The 26,248-nt window shown below is 39.3% G+C and overlaps 1 protein-coding gene across 1 annotated transcript; it reads left to right on the forward strand.

The window, feature by feature from the left end:
• The first annotated feature begins 608 nt into the window (after positions 1 to 608).
• On the forward strand, positions 609 to 25,288 carry LOC140232622 (cytochrome b5-like). Its single transcript, XM_072312722.1, is given in 6 exon segments — positions 609 to 774; positions 2,079 to 2,115; positions 5,105 to 5,196; positions 17,865 to 17,894; positions 19,280 to 19,320; positions 22,586 to 25,288. Coding segments are annotated over 6 exon segments (423 nt in total). The 5' UTR covers positions 609 to 636; the 3' UTR covers positions 22,671 to 25,288.
• Positions 25,289 to 26,248: the final 960 nt, after the last annotated feature.

Here is a 26,248-nt window from a genome sequence, read left to right on the forward strand (position 1 = left end):
AGAGCGTAGAAGCGCACGAGCGCACTGCGTGCGCTTCTATACTCTTTGATGTGATGTGCTATGCTATGTGTGTGTCATTGAACTCCATTCAATGGTGATGGTGTGCGCGTGACAGAAAATGAGTGATGTGAGCTAGCTGATGGTATGATTTGCCGGTTGGACCGACCATACACATGATACCACAGCACGTACGTACGTAAAGCTTCTAGCATAGCTTTTATATACGGTATACGGTAGGCGTAGGAGTGTGGCGAAGTGACTTGAGTCGTAGTGAGACTGGAAGTTTTCTCAATTTAGTCTCTCTAGAACACGCTTGCCTTTCAAATTTACAGCAGGCCCGTAACTTTGAAGAGTTTTGCAGCATTGTCGGTCAGCTTGAACGAGTGTTGATCTCTGTTCATCTGTGGAATTTTGACCGTTCAAGGACAAGGCTCAATAATTTGTGCCACACTCCGGGCTGAGGAACACCGTGTCATTGACAAGCGGGTTGGCCATCGCACTCGGCAGAGGGATCTGTGTTTTTAGCATCGTCACGACGTCAGGCAAGCTGCGGTAGAACAAACTGGACTTACTGGGTGCTGTTTCACCTCCAGATCGCGAGCTTATTTGCCATATTCGTGAGATCGAACTGACAATATGTCGGAAGCCGAGAAGAAAGAATCGCCAAAGCCAACAATTTACAGATTAGAAGAGGTTCAAAAACACAAGTCCGGGAGTTCCCTGTGGCTGGTGATACACAACCAAGTGTATGACGTTACAAAATTCCTTGACGAGGTAAATTTAAATGACTTCAGATAGCCCCGACCATTTGACTTCATGAAAATAATTAAGGGGTTCCCAGAGTGTAGGTGATAAACAACATCAGAGACATGAAAGACTACACTCCCAACCTTTTTTATGTTCAGAACTCTGTGGATTTTATATTTCTGTTTCTACTGCACTGGCACTGCATTCCTTGTCAGACCGTATGTGTGTCATGTTGACTGGGTTAACTTGAGCAAGTTGAGCGCATGATGATAATACTTACCCAATAGGATATCTCCTGCTTTTTAGGCCATTTTCTCAAAATCTCTAGCTGTGTGTTTTAATAGATGCATTTTTGTCTATAAAGCACTGTGCGAATCACGAATGCAGCTTTCTTTCTCCAGCCCAACATAAATGTTGTCGGGTGTATGTTAAAAAAAAATGAGGCCAAGAAGGTAGCAACAACAAAGAGCATGTGTAGACCAGGTATGTGTAGACCAGGTATGTGTTACCCAAGAGCTTCACCTTCAATGTCTGTAAATACACTCCATCTGCTTAGTTGGCCTTTGATGTCACTGTGTACCATCCCAGTAAATAACTATACACAGACAGCCCAGTTGCTGTAAAAATGTGACAGGCTCCGCACGCACGGTGTTTGGTTGGGCTACCCAGTAAATACAATGTAGCTTCCTATATGAGTATGAAAAGCTGCAACAGGGATTTATACTTCTTCAAGGCTCATACAGGCGGGCCCTGGACCCAAGTTACAAGGGATGTTGTGCTACAAAGTATAAACATGCACTTGGACATGTTAGATATTGCTCAAGGTAAAATGTTTGTGCAAGCAGACTTTCCAGTTTTCTACCTGGCCTGCTAGTGAGTTGTTTCAGAGAAGCTTAGGGTTAAAGTTAGAATCTGTGGGTGTGGTTATGAATGATATTGTTGGGAACAGTATCAACTGCAGTATGCACATAGTGCCATACCCTGTACAATTGTACCTTTGTATGCATAGAAGAAGAAGAAAAGAAGAAGAAGAAGAAGAAGATGATTATCACAAGATTGAGGTGAATCATTGATACCTAGACATCTACAGTATTTATGTCACTTCTAGTTGCAGTCCTTGATAATAGTGACTGGTATCATATTTTTCCTGGGTGATATTGATAAGTCTCCAGGGTGAATTTATTTGGCTATGAGTTGTAGGGAATCGCATTAATGTTAATTAATGTTAAGTGTGTAGACATGTGGTTAATTTGATCATCATTCACATTCTGATTTCATTTCTTTTGTGTCTGTGTTGTGTTTGTTTTGTTTCATTTTTTTTTCTGATATAGCATCCAGGCGGGGAGGAGGTTCTCATAGAACAAGCTGGTGAGTAACCTCACTCTTTTAAGTCACTGAAGGGGTACCTTTTACACCACAGTATCCTACTGTGAAAGTATTTATCATACATGTAGTGTACAATGTATATTTGGAAATGGTACATAGAACAACTTATGGAAAGCACATCTAAGTCAAAACAGTAAAGTACAAGGAACTTTGGGAATTTCAACTTACAATACAGCTGTACATACTTTGTAAGTTGTATGGGAAACTACTCGGTCAAAAGATACAGAGATTTCATCAGATAAATGATGCCACTCTGATATAATGACCCATGTAGTCAGAGGTCGTGGGTGAAAACAAAGACATGGACCATAGGAATACAAATTCATTTTCTCATTTAGTCTGTGGGGCAGCAAGGTTGCCACTTTGCCAATTATGGAAGCTTCATATTTACAGTGCAAACTAGAAGCATGGTTTGGCAAGAACGTGATGTGCAAACTGTAGTTTTAAGATTTCAACTTTATTTTCGAACTGAACAAGGCCACCACGAGTTGGTAACATCCTCCCTCCCCAACCCTACCTCCACCATTGGATGAGAGCATTCTGATGCAACAAAAAAGCAACAACAACAACAACAAAAACAACAAAACAAAACAAAACAAAAAACAAACAATTGAACAAAGAAACAATAGATAAGAAACTCCACATACAAATTACAATTGCATGTTTGATTTGGTGTCGAAAAAATATCTTTGTTTTCATTGGGGTTTTTTTTTTTTTTTGTTTGGTGTATAAAAGATGTCCTTGTATTCTTTTTTATCACATATACATGTTTTCATGAAGCTGTACTTCTGCAGCCATATGCAGGCCTCCAAACAGCAAAAATAAAAAGGCAAGCAAAACAGAAAACACACACACGTGTTGGATAATTAGCAACAATAATATGGCAGATATGTGTATTTCTCACATTACAGAATGTATTGTAAACTTCACAGTTGGTAATCAGATGCCTCTCTGACTGTTTGTTATAAAATATTAAATAGAGTGTGAATGATTGTTAGTACTTGAGCCCAACAGAGTGGATACATACCCGTGCATGTGTGATAGTAATGATGGTTAACCACATGTTGACTAGAACTTATGAAGTGCTCAGACTTGCCAAAGTGGAGTGAAACGTACGACCAAGCAGTAAACTGTCCAGTTGGTGTGTTATAGTCCCTAATAGGAAAGGTTGAATACAAAATTGTATGTCATGCTCCTACAATTGTAGAACTATGGATCATATTTGAAATGAGATTCACACACTTGAGTGAGATGAGGAATAGAATATCCTACCGGCAGAACCCTGTGAAACATATTGTTACAGATGATTGTTCTTTCATTATTAAAAAGTTGTATAGATATCAAATACAACATTAATGCTGTAAGTCACATTATTGCCATGATGGTTTCTTTTTCTATCACCAATGCATAATGGCCAAAAGTAAAGGAGTAGTTTTTAAGTGCTCAGGTAATAGTATAAGATCTTTATCAAAGTCCCTGGTGGCAATAGCAGCTTCTCATCTTTAGGGACATAATACTGTAAAAAAGAAAATATTGTTTCACTTTTGCTCTCACCTCCCTATTAAGTAGTTGGTTTTGTATATCAATGAGTACAACGTACAGCTTGCCAGGGGTTTAGAATGCTAATGTTCTATTCTGTAATTGTCTGATCAATCAAGGCTTAACATTTTTGTCGAGCCCACCGGAGGTGTGGGGAGACTAAGGGATCGCCTGCGGCGTCTGTCTGTCCGTCGTCCGTCCGTCCGTCCGTCCGTCTGTCATATACAAAGTTACACATTTTACCAAACATGTTCAAGAGCACCTCAAGGTCAAAGGTCACAGGCAGAGGTCAATGAACTTTATGGCCCAATGTTAAGTTTTTATGGCGCGTTTCGATTATGGCTCATAACTTTTGATCCCTACATTGTATGTCTGTTTGTGACCAAACTTGGATGGTAAATGTCCCTTGGGTAGTTGAAGGTCATCACAAGGTCAAAGGTCACAGACAGGGGTCAACAAACTTTCAGGGCCCAATCTGAACGGACAAGTTCACCTTCATAGACATGTGGATTGAGTGAATGCAGCAATATTAGAAGAACACATCAGTGAGAGTTTGAGGAAAATCGGACAATCCGTTCAAAAGTTATGAATTTTTGAAGTTTCTGCTCAGTCATGGCTGGATGAAAAGACTACTGTACAATGTAGCTTGTGATGTCACATGTGTACAACGTTATAAAGAAAGAATAAAGAAAATTCAACATATTTCAATTTTTTTTGCATAACAAAAGAACACTCGACTTCTCTCTTTCAGAAGGCAGGGGGAATAATATTACCCTTAACATAATTCAGTAACAAGTCAAAGAAATTTGCACTTTATTCAAAAAGTAAAGTTTTGTGAAATTCTGTTTTTATTTTCCTTATATTGTTGTATGCATGTGACATCATACACTGTAGTAGTCTTCTTATCCAGCAGTGACTGCGCAGATACTTTAAAAATTCATAACTTTTGAATGGATTGTTCAATTTTCCTCAAACCTTCACTGGTGTGTTCTACTAATATTGCTGCATTCTCTCAATCATATGTATATGAAGGTGGACTTGTCCTTTAAGTTTTTACGGTGCGTTTCGATTATGACTCATAACTTTTGATCCCTTTGTCCGTTTGTCTGTTTGTGACCAAACTTGGATGGTAAATGTCCATTGGGGAGTTGAAGGTCATCTCAAGGTCAAAGGTTATTGGTGGGTCAATGAACTTCCGGGATTTATAAAACATTAATTTCTTCTACGCGAATGGGCGAGACACAATTTGGCACTTGCCTTGTGTTCAACTTAAAATGCCTGTTTAATTTCATTTTCACTTATTTCTGTAAATCAGAGTTGGACAGATGAGAAAATAGTATTAGTGTATATACTTACGTGTATTTGAATATGTATGTGATCCAAGAAATTGAATGTTTATCATGTCTGATATTTTCTGTCAATGTCTTTGAAGGTGGTGATGGCTCTGAGTCATTTGAAGATGTGGGACATTCATCAGATGCACGGGAACTCATGAAAGACTATCACATTGGAGAACTAGCAGATGTAAGATTGTTTCTCTGTTCTCAGGACTGATCTGTCATGATTTTAAAAGTACTGTACAGTCATACCTGTCTATAGCAGCCACCCAGGGGAAATGAAAAAAGTGGCCATTATAGACAGGTGGCCACTATAGGTAATAACCTGACTTTTCTCTTGGGGGGAGTTGTGTTTAGTGTCACATGCAGCAGGTGGCCGCTGTAGACAGGTTTGACTGTATAATACAAAAATTGGAAATATCTTTTCATCTATGGATACCCTTTTTTCTAAATATTGCAAGTCACAACTGTGAAGTCTTGTCAGTTCATAGAACAAACTGCTAAAAAAAAAAATTCTCCTCCAGAGAAGGGATGTTGGGGGAATGAATCATAGGCACAAATTTTGCATGCAGAGAAAATTTGCCAGGGGCCTTGAGTTTATTAGACAAACATGACCTTTAACCCCTTTGAAATAGTAAGTAAGAATTCCAATCAAAGCCATATGACTAGTTTCAAAGGTAGCCCCCAAACATAGGGGGCTGTATCTGTATGATGAAAACACTTTTCAAGGATTTTTCTTTAGTGATGAACTGAATCACAGATGATGGACAGTATTCCTGCATTGTTTATTAGTGTTTGCTTTTGTTGTATACTTTTGAAAGAGCATGTTATGTTAGGCAAAATTTAGAAAAAAACAAACAAAATAACATAGGGTTAATTTATGTCTTTATTAAGAAATACTCTGAAAATTAGCATTTACATGAATTGTCAAATATGATGAAAAGTCTCATTTCAGATAGCATGTGGAGTGAATTCAATATTAAACCTTTTTTCAATTGCGTTGATACAAAACCATAGCACTTGTCATCTATGTCTAGTCTTGGTTTAAGACGCCTGGAAGCAGTTTAATGCATCAGCTAGTTTATGATGAGAGAAACAAGGTCAACTGAGCAGGTACCACAAAGGTCGTGCATGTGTGACACTTTGGCATGACTTGGCATTTTTAGTAAACATGTGCACTGTGGGAATAGTCTGTCCATGTGGCACACGGGATGCTACAAACTCTGTTGTTAACTCAGCAACACTGTTTTGCAAGTATAGTAAATAGTCTAGTTAGTTCAAATGTAGGGGAGGGTCTCTTGCCCAAATTGCCTTTTTGGGCAAGTGGGAGCTATATCTTCTTTCGTGCCTAGAGGTTTGATGGCGTGCTACAGTGTAGGCCATGGTAGAATTTGAGAGTGTCTGTATACGTGCATAGCTATGCCTCTGCAATGGATCTAGGCAACTGTGCAGTTCCCTCCAGAGGTGCAAAGTACATTACTTGGATAAACACTTGATTTTGTTCAAAGAGCTGGATGGATGTGATAGTCTAGGAGGCGTGCCTTCATTTTAGGCCAACACACTTTTAAGGACTGCTGAAGACTTGCAGTAGTTCTTATTCTTGAGTTACATGCAGCCTTGGAGGTGTAGGGAAGTTCCAGTATCTATGATGTTGTCTTTCAGTTGTAATGTAAGGATTTGCTGTGGATAGCATAGAAATCTACCAACAAAATTCATTCATGTGTACAAGCTTCTTTGAGGGCAGATTCAAGTAATCTACAGAAGAAAGAAGAAAAAGAAATATATGACACATATTCTACATTTGTATTCAAATACATGTATCAGTTTCACCATATAAGTCATGATCAGGGTAAGGTATTGTGAATTAAGACATAAGTCAACATGCATTTGCATTGCATAATATGTCCTTTACTACTTGAGAGCTTGCAATTCCTTGTTGCCCTCTTGCCCATGGCAAACTTTTTACTTGCCCCCTTGGCTATGAGAAGTGATTCGCATGCCAACACAGGTGCATAGAAATTACCAGCTGTTCAAGTCTTCAAAGGAGCATTCCTACTTTTAACTTTTTGGTGATCATCTGTTATCAGTGGAGTATGCTGACTCTTTCCCATTTTTTTTTTCTTGGTTGAAATAATAGATCATGAAATCAAAGTACCAATTGATCCCAATAAAAGTGAGTTCAGCATGTTACAGAGTTAAGACCTGAAAGGGGAATTAAACCTTAATGTATGTGGATTGAGTGAATGCAGAATTATTAGTATGTGTGGAGCAGATCAGCAAAGTTTGAGGAACATCGGACAATCTGTTCAAAAGTTTTTTAAATGAATTTTAAAAGTTTTGGTACTGCTGTCGCAGGATAAGAAGATTACAAAATTCATCATGTCACAGTTGGACAATAATATAAAGAAAATATAAAGAGAATTCCAGAAATATTCATTTTTTTAAATGAAAAGTACACATTCCTTCTGAATGCTTTTTCATTTTGATAGAAGTATGAAAATATATTGAATTCTTTTCATTTTTCTTATATATGTACATGTATGTATAATATTATATTTTGAAAATGTAATCACTTGTACATGTTAACTATCTATCTACTACATTGTGTTTATCACTCTTGACGGGTACAAAACACAAAAGAAGAAGCAGAAAAAAAAAGAGGGAAATTGGTATAGAAAGGTCTCCAAAATGTCTTGAGGGTGAACTTGGAATGTTTGGTGAGACCATTTAGGTCCATGGTGAGACCCTGCATTTGTACTGTGTTTGGCAATAAGATCCATTGATACTTGGACACACAAATGTTGTTGTTTTTTTGTCCATGGAAGGAAAGGGTTTGTACGGTGTCGGCATGCCCCTGCCAGCAGAATTAAATGTTCTTGTCTGTTGATACCCTGTAATAAGACTGAGTTAGGAAATGAAAGGGAATGCCATTGATAAGTTTGGTAGTCAGCTATAAAAGCTTGCTTTGGAACCTTCCACACACTGGCAGATACAAATTGTAATACCAGGGAGGTACATCTCTTTCCACCTCCCTGGTAATACAGTACATCTCTTTAAGGGTAGGTGTGATCTGGATAGATTTTCATCTCTTATAAACAGGAGATTTGCAGCAAAAATGTGAACAGTATAAATTACATTAAACTGGTATTACCACAGTCTATGGAGGGTAGCAAAGTTTGTTAGACACTGCTACCTTCTAAGAAAAGAGGCATTCCATGCAATGGATATTCTGAATTTGCAACCATAAATGTCCAGTACTTGGTATATTCCGTAGGCACCTAGTAGTAGTACAAAAACTGTGTTAGAAGGTATGCTCTGTACATAACAAGAAACATGACACAAACCTCCACACTCCTCTCACATTCGTGTGGGTCTTTGGATCAAAAGGTCATTTGAGTGATATCAAATGTTAAATCACTAATTCAGCCTTTTCTTCAATGTAGTTTTCCACAATCTATTCCTTCAAAAATGATATACTGTATACGCTGAATATTTCGCTAGGTTTGTATTTTCGCAAATTTCGCAAGTCAGGTGCTATTCGCGAAATCAAAGACATGCGAAAATATTGACTCTGTTCCCGATGTGAATGCCACATATGCAGAAAGTACTCTTCTCTGTTCAGTACAGCACTCCACGATCGCGAATTTAACCATGCACTCGCGAAATCGTCGGGAATTCCCGATTCGCAAAAATTTAGACTCGCGAAATATATGGCGTATACAGTAGTCTGGTATACTATGATACATACTGTACATACATGTATACATTGTATCTATATCGCATACATGTCATGATTTGAAATTGCTTTCTTTTTTTTTTTTTGTAAGGGGGGGGGGGTATTGTAACCACAATTTTTTGGAAAAGAGAAACACTTGATGGATGTGGAGACCAAATTGTGGTTGAAAGGGACTGTACAGTACTGGTTGAGGTGGGGATTCATGTTTTGAACATTCCTAAGTGAGATAATGAGAAACCTCTTATGAATTATGAAAGAGAATGTAATTTTACGAAGGATTCAACATTTATTTGATGAAAATTAGTTTTCAAATGGCTGAGATATCCAAAAAAGTGATAATAATAAAAGGCGACAGGCCACGCCTTTTATAAGGATCTCTTTGTTTCACCTTGTTTTTGGATATCTCAGCCATTTCAAAACCGATTTTCATCAAATAAACTTTTGATACCCCTTAGAATTGCATGCTCTTTGACATCTCATAGAGTGGTTCCTGAATATCTCACAAAACGTTAAAAGCTAAATCCTCACCTCGACCAGAACTGTACACACCCTAACAGTAGCTATCTGTTAATTTGCCTTGTGTGCAGATAGTTTTAGGTGATGTTGGAGTAAACACAGGCTGCTTAATAGAGGATATATGTAAAAAGTTTTTGTCTCTAAAGGTACTATAGTAGTAGATTAAGGTCTTCATACCCGAGTCTGTGATATAGACTGACAATTTCAAGAGCAGAGGGCAGGTCAAAGTTCAATGCTGTTTGCTCTTGATTCATTGACTAAGACCATGATGGCTGATTTGTTGAACCAGTGTAAATCAAATGTTTGAATTTGATTAAGGCACTCTAGTATCATGTCCATAAAAGGGCCTTAATATGTGATGAATTTACCTTGTTTGCAGGTTCTTCAGTGTTATGTTTGTCATTATTCAGTAAAGTAGATTTGCTAACATCATAATGTGAAGAACGCAGCTCATCTGCAGTCATAGACCGGGGGCCCAGAGCATTTATTCAGCTGAAAAGGGTCACACTTTTTAATGGTCTCATCATATAGGGATGTGTCCAAGGGTCAATAAAATGCATTGCTGGCAAGTCACATCCTGTACCGTAAGCCTAGGGACCACAAAAAGGGACCCCGAAAAATGGATTTATTCAGCCGAAGGGGGTCACGGACAAAAGTTGGTGGATATTGTTCCTTTGGGTGTACTTATCATGAAAACAGCAATGCCAGCTATTTTATCCTGTACGGGGCCCCAGACAGCAGCCCCAAAGGGCCCCAGAAATATGGTGTTATTCAGCTGAAAAGGGTCACGGCTAATTTCTTTTGCAATGGAAGTAGTTCCCATCAGAGATATCCAAAACACCAATGCCAGCTATTTTATCCTGTACGGGGCCCTAGACAGTAGCCCCAAAGGGCCCCACCCCCCATAGGCCTACGTATAAACACACACAAACATTGATTTTATTCAATTAAAAAGAGTCAGGGCTAATTTCTTTTGCAATGGAAGGAGTACCAATCAGAGATATCCAAAACACCAAAGCCAGCTATTTTATCCTGCACGGGGCCCCAGACAGTAGCCCCAAAGTGCCCACCCCCTATAAGCCCTACGTACAAACACACACACACACATTGACTTTATTCAGCTGATAAGAGTAACGGCTAATTTCATTTGCAATGGAAGTAGTACCAATCAGAGACATACAAAACACCAAAGCCAGTTATTTTGTCCTGTACGGAGCCCTAGACAGTAGCCTCAAAGTGCCCCCCCCCCCCCCAACACACATACTCACACAATAGTTTCATTCACCTGAAAAAGGGTCATGGCTAATTTCTTTTGCGATGGAATTAGTACCCATCAGAGAAATCTAAAATACCAAAGCCAGTTATTTTATCCTGCATGGGGCCCCAGACAGTAGCCCCAGATAGTAGCCCCAAATTGCCCCCTTACCCCCTCCCCCTCCCCCCCCCCCCCCCCCCCCCACACACACACACATTGATTTTATTCAGCTGAAAAGGGTCACGGCTACTTGCTTTTGCAATCGGAAGTAGTACTCATGAGAGATATCCAAAGCACTAAAGCCAGTTATTTCATCCTGTACGGGGCCCCAGACAGTAGCCCCAAAGTGCCCCCTACACACACACACACACACACACACATACACACACACACACACACACACACATATATTGGTTTCATTCAGCCGAAAAGGGTCACGGCTAATTTCTTTTGCAATGGAAGTAGTATCCATCGGATATCAAAATACCAAAGTCAGATATCTTATCCTGCACAGTGTTTTGCTTTATTCTCTTTATTGTTTGCATCTCTTCTTCTTAAATATGCGCTCCTTCGTCTTCATTTTCGCGACAACGACAACGCGTCCTCCTCATCATCATCAGTTTTGCTGTTCTGGCAAACATTTTCCAGCGTATAGGCTACGTTCGATTTTAGAGCGGCGAGTGCGGAAGACGTGCATAATTGAGTCTGGGAAAGCGTAGGAACAGCGTAGCTAAAGCGACCAACAGCGTTATCGAAGCAGGAATGAAGCGTCGTAGGAACAGGCCTTGATTTTATACGAGAGTAGAGAACTTAGTGAGAGCGTCGTTAAAGCGGGAAGGTCGTGCTTTGATCAAGAAAGCGGCGCAGCAGCGGGACCATGTCGTCGGTGTCTAGTTTAGACTATATTTCCCGTTCTTGTGCCGCTGTTACTACGGTCAGAAAAACCTGGAATTGTTACGCTCATCCCGCGGTATTTACACTGTCACTGCTCTCTCCCCGTTTGAGCTACGATTCAAAATAGGTCAATCTTGATGGGGAGATGAGGAAGAAATTTTGAACCAGTTCAAAATTTCTTCCCGATCTGAATTGCCAGATCCAACCCCATCACCCAAACGCTGCTGCTATGATGCTCCCGGTCCCCGTACACTTGTGCCGCTCTCTCCCGATCTGACAGATTGAATAGATCGGGATGCAGATCTTGATAGTGGAATTACATGTGGGGACACTTTAGGAACACTCCGTGGGGCCCCGTACAGCTATATAACTGGTTTCGGTGTTTTTGATACCTCCTTGAGTACTACTTCCATTGCAAAAGAAATTATAGCAGTGATTCTTTTACACACACATTGACTTTATTCAGCTGATAGAGTAACGGATAATTCCATTTGCAATGGAAGTAGTACCCATCAGAGACATACAAAACACCAAAGCCAGTTATTTTGTCCTGTACGGGGCCCCAGACAGTAGCCCCAAAGTGCCCCCCCCCCCCAACACACATACTCACACAATAGTTTCATTCACCTGAAAAAGGGTCACGGCTAATTTCTTTTGCAATGGAATTAGTACCCATCAGAGAAATCCAAAATACCAAAGCCAGTTATTTAATCCTGCATGGGGCCCCAGACAGTAGCCCCAGACAGTAGCCCCAAATTGTCCCCTTATCCCCCTCCCCCTCCCCCCCCCCCAACACACACACTGATTTTATTCAGCTGAAAAGGGTCACGGCTACTTTCTTTGCAATCGGAAGTAGTACTCATCAGAGATACCCAAAGCACTAAAGCCAGTTATGTTATCCTGTACGGGGCCCCAGACAGTAGGCCCAAAGTGCCCCCTACACACCACACACACACACACACACACACATATATATATATATTGGTTTCATTCAGCCGAAAAGGGTCACGGCTAATTTCTTTTGCAATGGAAGTAGTATCCATCGGATATCAAAATACCAAAGTCAGATATCTTATCCTGCACGGGGTCCCGTACAGTAGCTCCAAAGTGTTTTGCTTTATTCTCTTTATTGTGTGCATCTCTTCTTCTTAAATATGCGCTCCTTCGTCTTCATTTCGCGACAACGACAACGCGCCCTCCTCATCATCATCAGTTTTGCTGTTCTGGCAAACATTTTCCAGCGTATCGGCTACGTTCGATTTTAGAGCGGCGAGAGCGGAAGGACGTGCATAATTGAGTCTGGAAAGCGTAGGAACAGCGTAGCTAAAGCGGCCAACAGCGTTATCGAAGCAGGAATGAAGCGTCGTAGGAACAGGCCTTGATTTTATACGAGAGTAGAGAACTTAGTGAGAGCGTCGTTAAAGCGGGAAGGTCGTGCTTTGATCAAGAAAGCGGCGTAGCAGTGGGACCATGTCGTCGGTGTCTAGTTTAGACTATATTTCCCGTTCTTGTGCCGCTGTTACTACGGTCAGAAAAACCTGGAATTGTTACGCTCATCCCGCGGTATTTACACTGTCACTGCTCTCTCCCGTTTGAGCTACGATTCAAAATAGGTCAATCTTGATGGGGAGATGAGGAAGAAATTTTGAACCAGTTCAAAATTTCTTCCCGATCTGTAAAATTGCCAGATCCAACCCCATCACCCAAACGCTGCTGCTACGATGCTCCCGGTCCCCGTACACTTTTGCCGCTCTCTCCCGATCTGACAGATTGAATAGATCGGGATGCAGATCTTGATAGTGGAATTACATGTGGGGACACTTTAGGAACACTCCGTGGGGCCCCGTACAGCTATATAACTGGTTTCGGTGTTTTTGATACCTCCTTGAGTACTACTTCCATTGCAAAAGAAATTATAGCAATGATTCTTTTCACTTAGAATGAAATAATACGAGAGCACTTTCCAGCTACTGGCTGGGGGCCCCTTAACTGGATGGGTTTGTGTTTTACGTATCTCAGCTGTTAATTCCACTGCCAAGGAAAATAGGCATACATGACTGTTTTCACCTAAAAACAATTAATTCATATGGGGAGGGAATACCTTGGGGCTATACCTGTCAAGGGCCCTGCATCCGAGCCAATATCGCACCTCTTTTAATCGAATTCTTTAATGTTGAATTAAATTTAGCAAAAATTTCGCCTAGATGACATGGTAGTTCAATGTCATATTAATCTCTTCATTCAAATTTATTTTGAAACATTCACATTACCTCTAACCTTATTCTAAATAACACTTTTTCAACTGAAATCCATATATAAGACAAGTACCATTCCACTATCCGTTCATTCATAAATTCATAATGATATAGTCACGTGATTACATGCTGCGCTCATTCATTCAAATTGATTTCTGGCCATCTAATTTAACATGTTCTGCAAATCAATTAAACAGATATGTTCATGCTTGGCCTCTTTCCTTATTTTCTTTCGTCGTAGTTATTGTTTTGTAAGCATCATAGCATTTCATGTTTTCGTATTCGTTTAAGAGACTTTGACACCATTTTTTAACGTGCTTTTTGAATCCAAAGAAGTAAGAAGCCACAAATTATCTGGCCGTTACAAGCGCTTTATTACGAGCGCTCGGCCAGTTACAAGAAGTCAAGGTTATGATCCTCAAATGTTTGCTTTTTTTATATAATTCTTTCTATGTCTTCTAGAGATATACGTCTTTATATATTGTGCTGTCATGACTATAAAAAATGAAGTTAAGCTGCATTACTGGTACACGTATAGGCCTATAATTACATGTATATGAAGGAGAAGGAGCGTTACCAGTCTGGTTACAGAACAACCAAATCCAGTTATACTAGATAAGAAATATGACACTTTTACTGCTTTATAACAGTAATTTATAGATGAAACGAAAACACACATAGAAAGACATGTTAAAAAGATCTGAAACAAAGAAATAGCATGATTTGAATTTGAATGAACACGTTTGGAATTTGACTGTCTTTCGCGAAATTTAATGACTGAAATACACTTTTCGGCAAGTCAAGGCGAATTTGAATGAACGTAGGGTACCAGCCAATTTGAATACCCATTTTACGAATTCGAACCTTCTATCAAAATTAATGAACAAAAGTGCGAATTGGCTGGGAAAACCTAACTGCTTTGATGTTTTTGGTATCTATGATGTAAACTAAGGCTACTTCGATTGTAAAAGAAAAACAACTATGACTCTTTTCAGCTAAATGATGTCATAATAATTATGTGGGGGAGGGGCACTTATGGCTACTGTAACCTGGGCCCAGTACAAGATGAAATGACTGGTTTTCGTAATATGGTCATCTTGGTCGTGCACTATACAGAAGTATGCTTCCTTTGCAAATTTCTTGAGTGTTTTGCTACTGTAACCTATGGGACCCCGTATACAGGATAAGATGACTTGCTTTAGTGTTTGTGATATCTCTGTTCAGTAGGCCCTGATATTAACGTTACAAAAGAATTTGTAAGACCATTTTCAGCTGATTCACAGTACATGTATAATGGATGGGTTACTGTGGAGCTACTGTCTAGGGCTCTGTGCAGGATGAAATAACTAGCTTTGGTATTTTGGATATTCTGATGGGTACTACTTCCATTGCAAAAGAAATAAGCCGTGACCCTTTTCAGCTGAATGAAACTAGTATGTGTGTTGTGTGTGTGTGTGTGTGTGTGTGTGTGTGTGTGAGTGTGTGTATGTGTGTGTATGTGGAGAGGGGGGGGGCACTTTGGGGCTACTGTCTGGGGCCCCGTTCAGGATAAAATACTGGCTTTGGTGCTTTGGATATCTCTGATGGGTATACTTCCATTGCAACAGAAATTAGCCGTGACCCATTTTGGCTGAATGAAACTAATGTGTGTGTGTGTGCGTGTGTGCGTGTGTGTGTGTGTGCGTGTGTGTGTGTGTGTGTGTGTGTGTGTGTTGGGGGTGCACTTCGGGGCTACTGTCTGGGACCCTGTACAGGATAAAATAACTGGCTTTAGTGTTTTGGATATCTCTGATGAGTATGCCTACTACCAATTGCAAAAGAAAGTAGCCATGACCCTTTCAGCTGAACAAAATCAATGTGTGTGTGTGGGGGGGGGGGGGGGCGAGGGAGCAATATGGGGCTACTGACTGGGGCCCCGTGCAGGATAAAATAGCTGGTTTTGGTATTTTAGATATCTCTGATGGGTACTACTTCCATTGCAAAAGAAATTAGCCGTGACTCTTTTCAGCTGAATGAAACTAGCGTGGGTGTGTGTGTCGGGGGGGGGGGAGCTCCTTTGGGGCTACTGTCCGGGGCCCCGTACTGGATAACATAGCTGACTTTGGTGTTTTTGATATCTCTGATGGGTACTCCTTCCATTGCAAATGAAATTAGCCGTGACTCTTCTCAGCTGCACGAATGAATCAATGTTTGTGTGTGTTTGTACGTATGGCCTATGGGGGTGGGGTACTTTGGGGCTACTGTCTGGGGCCCTGTACAGGATAAAATAGCTGGTATTGGTGTTTTGAATATCTCTGATGGGAACTACTTCAATTGCAAAAGAAATTAGCCGTGACTCTTTTCAACTGAATAAAATCAATGTTTGTGTGTGTTTGTACGTAGGCCTATGGGGGGTGGGGCCCTTTGGGGCTACTGTCTAGGGCCCCGTACAGGATAAAATAGCTGGCATTGGTGTTTTGGATATCTCTGATGGGAACTACTTCCATTGCAAAAGAAATTAGCCGTGACCCTTTTCAGCTGAATAACACCATATTTCTGGGGTCCTTTGGGGCTACTGTCTGGGGCCCGTACAGGATAAAATAGCTGGCATTGCTGTTTTCATGATAAGTACACCCAAAGGAACAATATCCACCAACTTTTGTCCGTGACCCCCTTCGGCTGAATAAATCCATTTTCGGGGTCCTTTTTGTGGTCCCTAGGCTTACGGTACAGGATGTGACTTGCCAGCAATGCATTTTATTGACCCTTGGACACATCCCTATATGATGAGACCATTAAAAAGTGTGACCCTTTTCAGCTGAATAAATCTTCTGGGCCCCCGGTCTATCAGTGGCATGTGATGGTGTGATTAGTAGGTCCCTTATTTTTGATGCCTATTTAGCTTCTGTATTGAATTTTTACATTTAACCAAACTGATATACAGTGAAGAACAAATAAAGAGAGGATGATTTGTTGAGCATCGTTAAAATTAGGCACTAAAGTTACAAATTCTTCAAGTGGACTGATGATGAAATTGGAATGTTCATTTGTTGAGTTTGTCAAAGCACTCGTGTCAGTGGTTTATTATGTAATATGGACTGGCCTTGAGGGGGATACAACATTTATTGCCTGAACTAGAATGTATTGCCGGAGTCGAAGATGAGGGCAATACAATTCTAGTGAGGGCAATTAATGTTGTATCTCCCGAAAGTAGACAGTCCATATCATTATTATTACCCATTTCAGGCATTGAGCAGCAAAATCAGGGATTGCACTTAACTTTTTTTTTAAACTAGCCAGGCGGACTACTTAGAATCAATTTTGACACTGAAGCAATATTTTGGCTAGCCAGATGGACTAGTAACTTCAGAATTTTATGATTTTTAGCTAGTCCGACGTGATTTTGGGTGGCCAATGGCCAGCGGACCATCGCCAATTTCGAACCCTGAAAATAAATCATTACAATGTAAATTTTAACAATTTTCCACTCGAAGGCAGCTCAAGCTCTACACCACACTGCGTGCTGCATCCCTCTACACAGCTCAGGTATGCGGCACGTATAACATCTAACTTACACAGGTGCAGGGATCGTCCCCTATTTTTACGTGTTAACCTATGGGAATTTGCCCTCTGTTGCGAAACTTGGGTATGCGGCGCGCGTAGAAACAGCAAGGCTCACACAGTAATGGCGATCGTCGTTTAGTTTTACTTGTTAACCTATGGGAATTTGCCCTCTGTTGCGAAACTTGGGTATGCGGCGCGCGTAGAAACAGCAAGGCTCACACAGTAATGGCGATCGTCGTTTAGTTTACTTGTTAACCTATGGGAATTTGCCCTTCGTCACGAAACTACTCCACGAGAAACTGTAGTTATCAACAGCAAATTTTCCTGGATGCTATATTCCCCTCGTTTTTAACACGCAAATCCCATATAGGCGTTTGTCAAAGCGGGGAATATGGAAAATTTGCTCCTCTTCTCCCTGTTGAGGCGTAACCCCGCATGTAAGACGAGGGAATACAATTTCGAAGACCACAGCTCAGATGCCTTGATACGGGTAATAATACATCAAATTTCCCCGTTGTATTTCTACAGTTATAATGGGCAGTTTTCTTTAAGTTTCCTAGAACACTGAATGCCATTTACTCAAATAATTGATTTTATGAGTGAAGTGCTAATGCTTATCTTCTGCTCTTTCTTTTCCCTGTTATCTTTTCCCTCAGGAGGATAAATTCAAACCCATACAAGAGTGAGTATGATTTGCAGTTGACTATTAAACACTAGAAAACTCCTGGTACATGCAACCTAAAACTTAATGTGACACCCGGCACAATTTTATTTGTATCATAAGCATGGCAGTTGTATAGCTGCTTTGTATCATGGTAGATCATTAACATATCATGTTATGAACATACGTGCCTAATGTTTGCCATTTGGTGAACATAGAAAATGTGACTATTAAAGTGCAGACAAATACAAAAAGAAGTTGTTTATGCTGTATGAGTTAGAAATACAGCAATATGAAGTAGCTGGTCTGTAATGCAGCAAAATTTCATTTCCTGGGTCCCCATAGATGTACAAAACTTGTGCCCAATCCTTATAGCAGCACGATATAATGCAACTTGAAATATTCTCGTATGGATAATACAACCCGTACTAAAGCTACATAAGTGTACGTATGTTGTTGTTTTTTCTTCACACATTGGAACTCATTTAATTCTTATGACGTCAAACATGTTATGGAAATTGATGTTTCATTATGTTTCATAATGTACTCATATTAGTGGCCCTTGCATCCAACACTTGAAATCCAAATCATGTCTCACAGTGTAGATCTTGTGAGTGCATTGTAAATCAGCTGTGGCCATAAAAAAATGATGATAGTAGCAACTTAAATACAATGTGTTGAAGTGCTTAAGTCTGTCGTCTGCCACTCGTGACACTTTGATTTATCATTACAGAGAGAAGAGAGAAGAAAAAATTGTTGAAAATGATAATTAGTATAGTGTGAGGGGGAGTTGTTCCCTGTAGTTTTTTGCTTGTGACAGAGAAAGCGTGATCTGCTTGTGATATGTGAACAATTAGCTTTCCCATTGAGCAAAGATGGCACATATAAGCTTATATATGGTGTCTTGCAAAACACATGATAAGCCTGCAACAAGAAATAGTGTCTTTCAAATAACCTAGGGCAGATTAGTCGATGATGTGATTACACAGTCTGAAGAAATTAAGATTTAAACAGATAATTGTGTTATTGTTGTATCAACAATAAGAGTGCTCTTAGTTACTGGAGTTTTGTCATTGGATTCCTTTGAATAAGATGGTAAATCTTGGGGCAGACTTACAGAAGGCATTTTAATGGTTCTTTGTCTTTTTCGGGGGGGGGGGGGGGGGGAGGGGGGGATTACTGAATAAGGCATTTGAGAATCTTAAACTGGAAAAAATGAATGCATTGCAGTCAGAAATACCAATGGTTGGATGAATGAATGGTCCATCCTGTGTTGTGCTAACCCTTACGTGGGTATTGCCACTCATGTGGCCTTGTCTTGCATTCAGTCACACTCTGCAATAGACATGTCGTATACCATGTCTTTTGACAAGCTGAGATCTCTCTACCGCCATTTTTTCTATTCCTCAGGTATCTGCTGCCATTGGTAATTCTTCTGAATCCCAAGGAAGGTAAGATTAGAGCAATTGTGGCCATGTTTGATTCAACCCTTTGGTTTGGGACGTGTTGTATGGTAGCATTAATTGCTTATTGAGTTGATATACACACATACTCTAATACTGCAAATATAGAAGCGTGAGTCTATTGAAGGAGGCAGACTTAATCAGAAGAAGAAGAAGAAGACTAGTGGTTACAGTAGACTAATACTTTGTATACAAGTACCCTGTGGTCAAGAATGTATATTTAAGAATCATGAAATTGTTGTATGTACCAGGTAAGTGCATCTGTGGCAAAAATAGATCGAGACACCAGGGTAGAAAGGAAAATGACTAGTTGGACCGTAGAGGAGCTCGGTTTGTTTCATACCCCCCTCCCACCTTCTCTTCCCCATAAGAACATCAGATACTACTCAGTGATCCATTTAATTCTCGTCTCTACATTTACTGCATACAGAGTGGCAAAATTTAGGTTACTTTACTTTATATTCAAAGTAATGTATTTTCCTCTGAAGTGGTAGATATTTTTCATGATGGAAGAGAGGCATGTAAAAAGAAAATAAATTAAAAAATAGTTTTGATAAAAAAAGAAGAAGAAGAATGTAACACATAAAGAAGAAGAACGTAACAGAAAGATAAGTGCAATTTTCCATTGTGTATTACTGGTGAAAAATTAGTGACCAGCTCATTTCATACTATAGCATCATTCAGCTTACCATAGAAATGGGTCATCCATTTTGGTTCACGCTTTTTCTTTTTTAACCTTTCTGTCATGCACTTGATCTTCATTTCGTCAGATAGGCATCATTTTCAGTGATTCTACTGACCTCTAAATATCCAATCTTTCTACAGCTGTAATTTGAAGCCTTACATATTATTTGTGATGTTTTTGTCATTGAGCTCTACCTGTTCTGTAGTGGAGATAAAAAGTGTTTTAATTTGGATAAGGGTCACTTTATGAACAAACCTGTGTCTTAGGTCAGAAAAAAAAAAAAGTCTCATCTTTAATGTCAGGAAAGAAAGTGTTGCTTGTAGGGCAAGAGGTACTTACAGAGCTTATTAGGTGTGGGAGATTTATATGCCATGTATTGATATGCATCATTGAACACCCTTGCAGAAAATAATGACCATTTACTTAATCCAGTGAGCTAACCATTTTCCATTCTTATGGATTTTTCTTTACTTTTCTTTTCTTGAAATTAAGTGTCATTACACCTTTTACAAATTTGAAATATCAACTGGTTCATTTACTCAGATTCAGTTACTTTGTAGAAATTGCTACAAAATGATGTTGATTCATTTCTCTCTCAAGACCCAGGTTAGTGAATCCTGTGTGCAGTCTTGACATTTTGATTGACTCTAGTCCATCATATGACAATCCTTTGTTATTCTTTGCCTTCTCTTCTTCAGCTAATAAGACATTATCGTGACCACTGCTGCCCTTTCAAGTCAATTCTGTTGCATTAGATGAAGTTGTTCATGAGACAAGATCCTGTGTTAGTCGGTGTTGGCAGAATTCATTCATTGAATCATTTGATGAACTTCTACATAGCCTCCAGAAGGTTCAAGGAAATCATCAGATGTGATTTATCATCAAGTCTATGTTTTTACGTCAAGATTAAATTTTTTAAAAGCAAAGTAATTTATCGTGTATGACTTGCAGCAAGCATTTTGAATTTGATGACACTTTGGCTGGTTGACATATCTGGACTAAACAAGAAATTCTAAAAGAATCCTTTCAAAGTACAACTGTATGATGTACAATGTAGGCAGATTCAATACCGCACCTATACTGCAGCTTCAAGTAACCAAGGCATTTCTAAACTAAAGTAAAGTCGCTTTTCTACCTCTCATTTTCACTCTCATTTTATACTTCACATTCAGCGGTTGCTCCCAATCTTAAATGCACAGTATCCGGGCTGGATGGATTCATTCATATCCATTCCATTGTGGGCAAGTGTAGCTTTCATTCTAACATATTCTGCTCATCACTACATAGACCTCATTCCATCCTCTTGCAAAAAATTTTTTTTTTCAAAAAAAAAGATTGATATCGACATCTGTAGCTGCACTTCTAGAAAGACTTCTTGTGCAGTCTTTGACTTGTGCTCATTGATTGTCTTTCAGATGGTTTGACTATTGCAGAGTTTTCTATAGTAGTAGTAGTAGTAGTAGTAGATGGGACAGATTTCTGAAGAATCTGTATTTGTTTGGGGTTTGTGATAGAATCACCCATACAAGTTTAAAGACAACAACAAAGAATCAAATAACCAAGCAAACTTTTGTCAGTGAGTTAGTACATGATTTTAAGTCATGGTCACTTCTTGCCTGGTCGAGTTTTTTTTTTTTTTTTGAGCTCATGGCAAGCTCCAAAGTATTTCACATGAATTCTATCAAAAAGTGGCCTCTTAGAAGTGAAAACTATCAGTGAATCGTATTTTGTATTTCCATATTATTTTTCTGTACAAGACTAAAGTGTGCTGTGTTTTTATGTTGTTTTCATTGTTTTACCTGTTCCCTGATTAAATGTTTAAACATACTCAGTACCAGTCTTGTGTCCAAAAGAACTTCTTTTGTGGAAACTTTGCAATCCAACATTGCAGTTGGGCCACTTACACTGACAGTGGCAAATTGCGACAGTAAGAGATTATGAAAAGTTGTAAGCTACTGTGCCAAAATCGGCTTTTCAGACATCACCAAGAAAAGCATGTTTTTTTTTTGTGTGTGATTTATCTTTGCTACTCATTTGATCATGATTTGCAGAGTTAAACCTCAGAACAGATAATTTTTTATATATGTCATGTGACTTCTACTTGACGTTTGGATTCGGAGAAAAATAAAGCATGATTTCTTTGGGTCTTTGTGATGTTTTCTTTTTCGTACTTTCACACAATGTAGCCTCATTTTCATCCCTTCGCTTTCTGGAAGAGTACACCATCAGTAGTGGCCTAATTTGTTGTCATCAATCTATTCCATTTTCAAGTTCATTATTGAGACATGCGGCTAATTTCATTTCTCTTCCAGCCTGTATCAGTTATTCATGTCATGCAATTTACATAACACGGCATTGCAGTTTTCAGCACAGATCTTATTTTTGTTGGAAGAAACAAGTCAGGGAGGCAGCATAACTCTCTCATGTTTCTTTTACTTGTTTTTGTTTTTTGCATTGTTTTTTGCATTGTTTTTTTGTTTTGTTAATTTACTAATGGGAGAGAGATGCTGATTATGGTTTCAGATTATGTGCCCTTATCCTTCATATGTTTTTTTTCCTCCCGTGCAGTTTTCTTCTCAACTGGGTACTTCCTGCGGTTGTGGGGATTGGTGTGGCAGTCATCTATCGCGTCTTCTTCGCAGGCAATAATTGATGCAAGAATCCGAGTGACCAACGTCGTTTCCATTTCTTATTTCTTTTTTTTTTCTCTCTCTTTTTTTAAAAATCCATTTTCGTGGCTGCTGCACTGAGATGAACCATAATTGATTCAGCTTCATACCCAGGGTGAACGTAGGCGTAAACCGGGAGCAGATCATATCATTTGATTTCAGCTGGCCACGTTTCCTCTAAACGTTTTACCTGGGGCCAATGCAGTGATACCCTCAATGACCATCCAAGACCATTGGACCTCAATTTTGTCAGTTGTCATTGCCGTAGAGACCAAATCCAGAGATGGTTTTGATACCATGTAGAATTACAAACCATGGATGTTGCTGCAGCATCGCCCGTGGTTAGAAGAGAATCTCATTTTGAAAGAATATATTTTGCTTAGAAATACCAAGTGCTGAAGTCGTCAGCTTCAGTTGAGGAGAAATTTGGTGAATCCAATCACTGGTAGATGATTACTTGAAGGCTTTGCTTCTTGTCAGTCAATATTTCTGCTTGAATACTATGCTCACAGCCTTGCTGTATTATATCAGTTTTGTAAGGTGAAAAGTGTCTTAGAAGAGGAAGCAATTGGATTCATTGATATTTGCAAAGCCAACAATCATTCATATCAAAATGAAAAAGAACAGAATGACTTCAACAGTGCGGTGCAGTTTGACATCTTCTGTGGGAAAACATTAAAAAAAAAAGAAGATATTTGCTCATTGCAGGACATAACAGCTGGGCAACTATCGTGTGATTGTGTTGATTCAAATGCTGGTTATGTGTCCTCCTAAGATGTGACTCATATTGCACGGAAATGAGTTGTATAGACTTGGATCACAAGTAGAGATGATATTAAAACTGTTTCAAATAAAATATTGATATGACACAAAATTTTATGTATATATGAAGATACTTTACAAGAAATGACAGGTCAGTCAATCTTAATAAATAACTTGCGTTTTCTTTCTCAGTATCACTGTGTTCAAATACTTTCTTCTTTTTTTTTTCTTAAATTCTTAACTTGAGAGTGGAAAAGCATTCCATACAAGTAATGCATCGTGCCCGAGAAAATAAAGTTCTAACTTTTTGGGGGATACTCTTGGTCACTTTTCAATAGGCTGTATTGGTTCTTAGAACCAATCTTTCTAGGCTACACTTGGTCAGTCTGGGTTGTGTAGGTTCCGAGAACCAAGAAGTCAGGACGTAAGATTCCCTTAAAAAACTGGACTTGGATTATGTCGCATTGGCTTTTCAAGCACATATCAACCCTGCCCAAATATCGATGCACAATCCATGCAATATAAGACACAGCTCAGAACCGAAATGAACGGGGTCTGAGAATGCTCTGTGTGGATTCAGTGTACTGCATGCGCCATATATTTTGCGAGTCGGATGCTATTCGTGAATTTAACAACCCACAAAAATATTAACTCTGATTCCCAACATGAATGCAACAAACATGCATACATTTCTGCTTTCATTTCTGAACTTCATGATCACAAATTGACCACTTGTGATATCATTAGGAAGTCCCGATATGTGACAAGTAAGACTCGCTAAAATACATGCCGTATACAGTATACAAGCATTCTTGAAGTAGTCTTGATCAAGACTTTTCATTTTATCGCATTTTCCCTTTAAGGGAAGGATAGTGACTGTAAAATTTGTAATGGACACATGTATTATCTGGCTGTGATATCTCCTTTACAATAGCTGTCGAGCTGCAATTTGCAGAGGATAGATACTGGTGCAAGTCATGAGATATGGTACTGTAAAATGAGAAATTTTCCTTGCTTGAAACATTCACGAATTGCACAAGGAGCAGAGATTCATGAAAGTTTTTGTTTACAAAATGGATTGAATGCCCGTGGCGATTCATGAAAGTTTCATGCTGCGACTGTTTCTGGTTTTGCAGTATGTTCTGGAGACTGGAATTCTGAAGTGTTCCTGAGAAAAAGAAACTATTTTCTTCAGGTTAATTGCAAAATTATTTCCAGAAGATTTTTTTTTTTCCAATGCTCTTTACGCGCTGACGGTGAAGATACCGATGATTGATTATATTCAATAGTTTGAAATACACTGTACATGTATTTCAATTTCGTGTCTTTTGCTCCTTCAGAGAAGAAGATAGTGTTTCTACACTATGAGATTGTGTTACACTACCTGCTTTTACTAACATTTACTTTTTGGTATGCATTTGTATCATTCTCTCAACATTACTGTATATTTAAAGAATTATGGTACATATATAATTTCTTTTGTATCATTGGTACAAATCATTGGAGTACAAATACAATCTGTACATGGGTTATGTCTGCATTTATGTTTTATATCAAAATTGCTGGATTGAGCTAGACAACTGCTCAACACGTAGAGCACAGAACCCACTTCAGTTAATTGTCAGCAAAGCTGTTACTTATCTAGTCTATGAACAGAGTGTACTCGGCCATGTGCCCCAGGCTCCCCTGCAAATTATGCACGTCAGACAAAGTCTCCATAAAGTTTTACACACTAGTGTCAGCTTGTTTCACTTGATCAGCCGGAAGGAGTCATCATTCAGATGTGACGATGTCTCATATGTTTGCGGTTCTTCATTAAATGCAGCAAAGTAATCCTGTATACACCTAGATGTCATGTTGCGTCATTCATTGTGTGATCAGAGAGTGAGCAAGTGTTTGAGTAGCCAGAAGATGTCCGGTACAGTGCACTCCCATGAACGCGGTTATATCGAAAGTCCGGTTAACCCTAAAAAGACTGGGCTATTTTGGTAGCTCGAAAGACTGGGGGGGGGGGGGGGGGGCCTAAAGGGCCCCCCCTTAAGATCTCGGCCGTGGATCGCGCGATCGCCGCGGAAATTTGCACAATGGTAGTGTGCGATGTAATCTACAAGATCGTATATCTAAATTTTCCAAAATAGTCTTCTTTTATTTTATTTTGATTAATTATGCTAATTTATGCGAGAAATCAGACCTTTTTATCTAAATCAGTAAATAAAGCTCCAAAAGTGCTCATTTTTGGTCTAGATATTCTTTGTAGCACTCTTAGCAAATGTACTTGAAAAAAAATTCGGTATCAAAATTAATTTCTTATTTATTTTATTGTTTTATGAATTTCTTATGTATTTCATTGTTTTTTCGACCTTTTGTTTTTGTTGTTTTTTCAGCAAAATTTGTGGCAGACCCTTTTTGAAGCATAATACTACTAAAACAAATTGATTTTAGCCATTGAGAGTAAAAATAAGCATATTTATATGAACCATGTGATAAAACTCAATTTGTATTGACTTTGTACACAAAATCGCATTTTTGAGCCATTTTCGGTCTCACGTGCATGTACAAAAAGTTATGTAACTTCAGAACCGTACCCCCGGGCGTCACAAATTTGGTGTCAAAATGTGCGGGAAACTCGAAAGAAAAAAGTCACAGAGCATCGCGGCGAGAGCATTGCGTGTTGCTGAGTAATCGCGCGAAATGTCGAGGGGGGGGCCTTTTAGGCCCCCCCCCCCCAGTCTTTTTAGGGTTAACACTGTATAACGAAATAAAAAGTCAGGCCGCAGCATTATCGGCTCTATGTATTTTT

Source organism: Diadema setosum, chromosome 9 (assembly GCF_964275005.1).
Source record: "Diadema setosum chromosome 9, eeDiaSeto1, whole genome shotgun sequence".
Classification (NCBI taxonomy): Eukaryota; Metazoa; Echinodermata; class Echinoidea; order Diadematoida; family Diadematidae; genus Diadema; species Diadema setosum.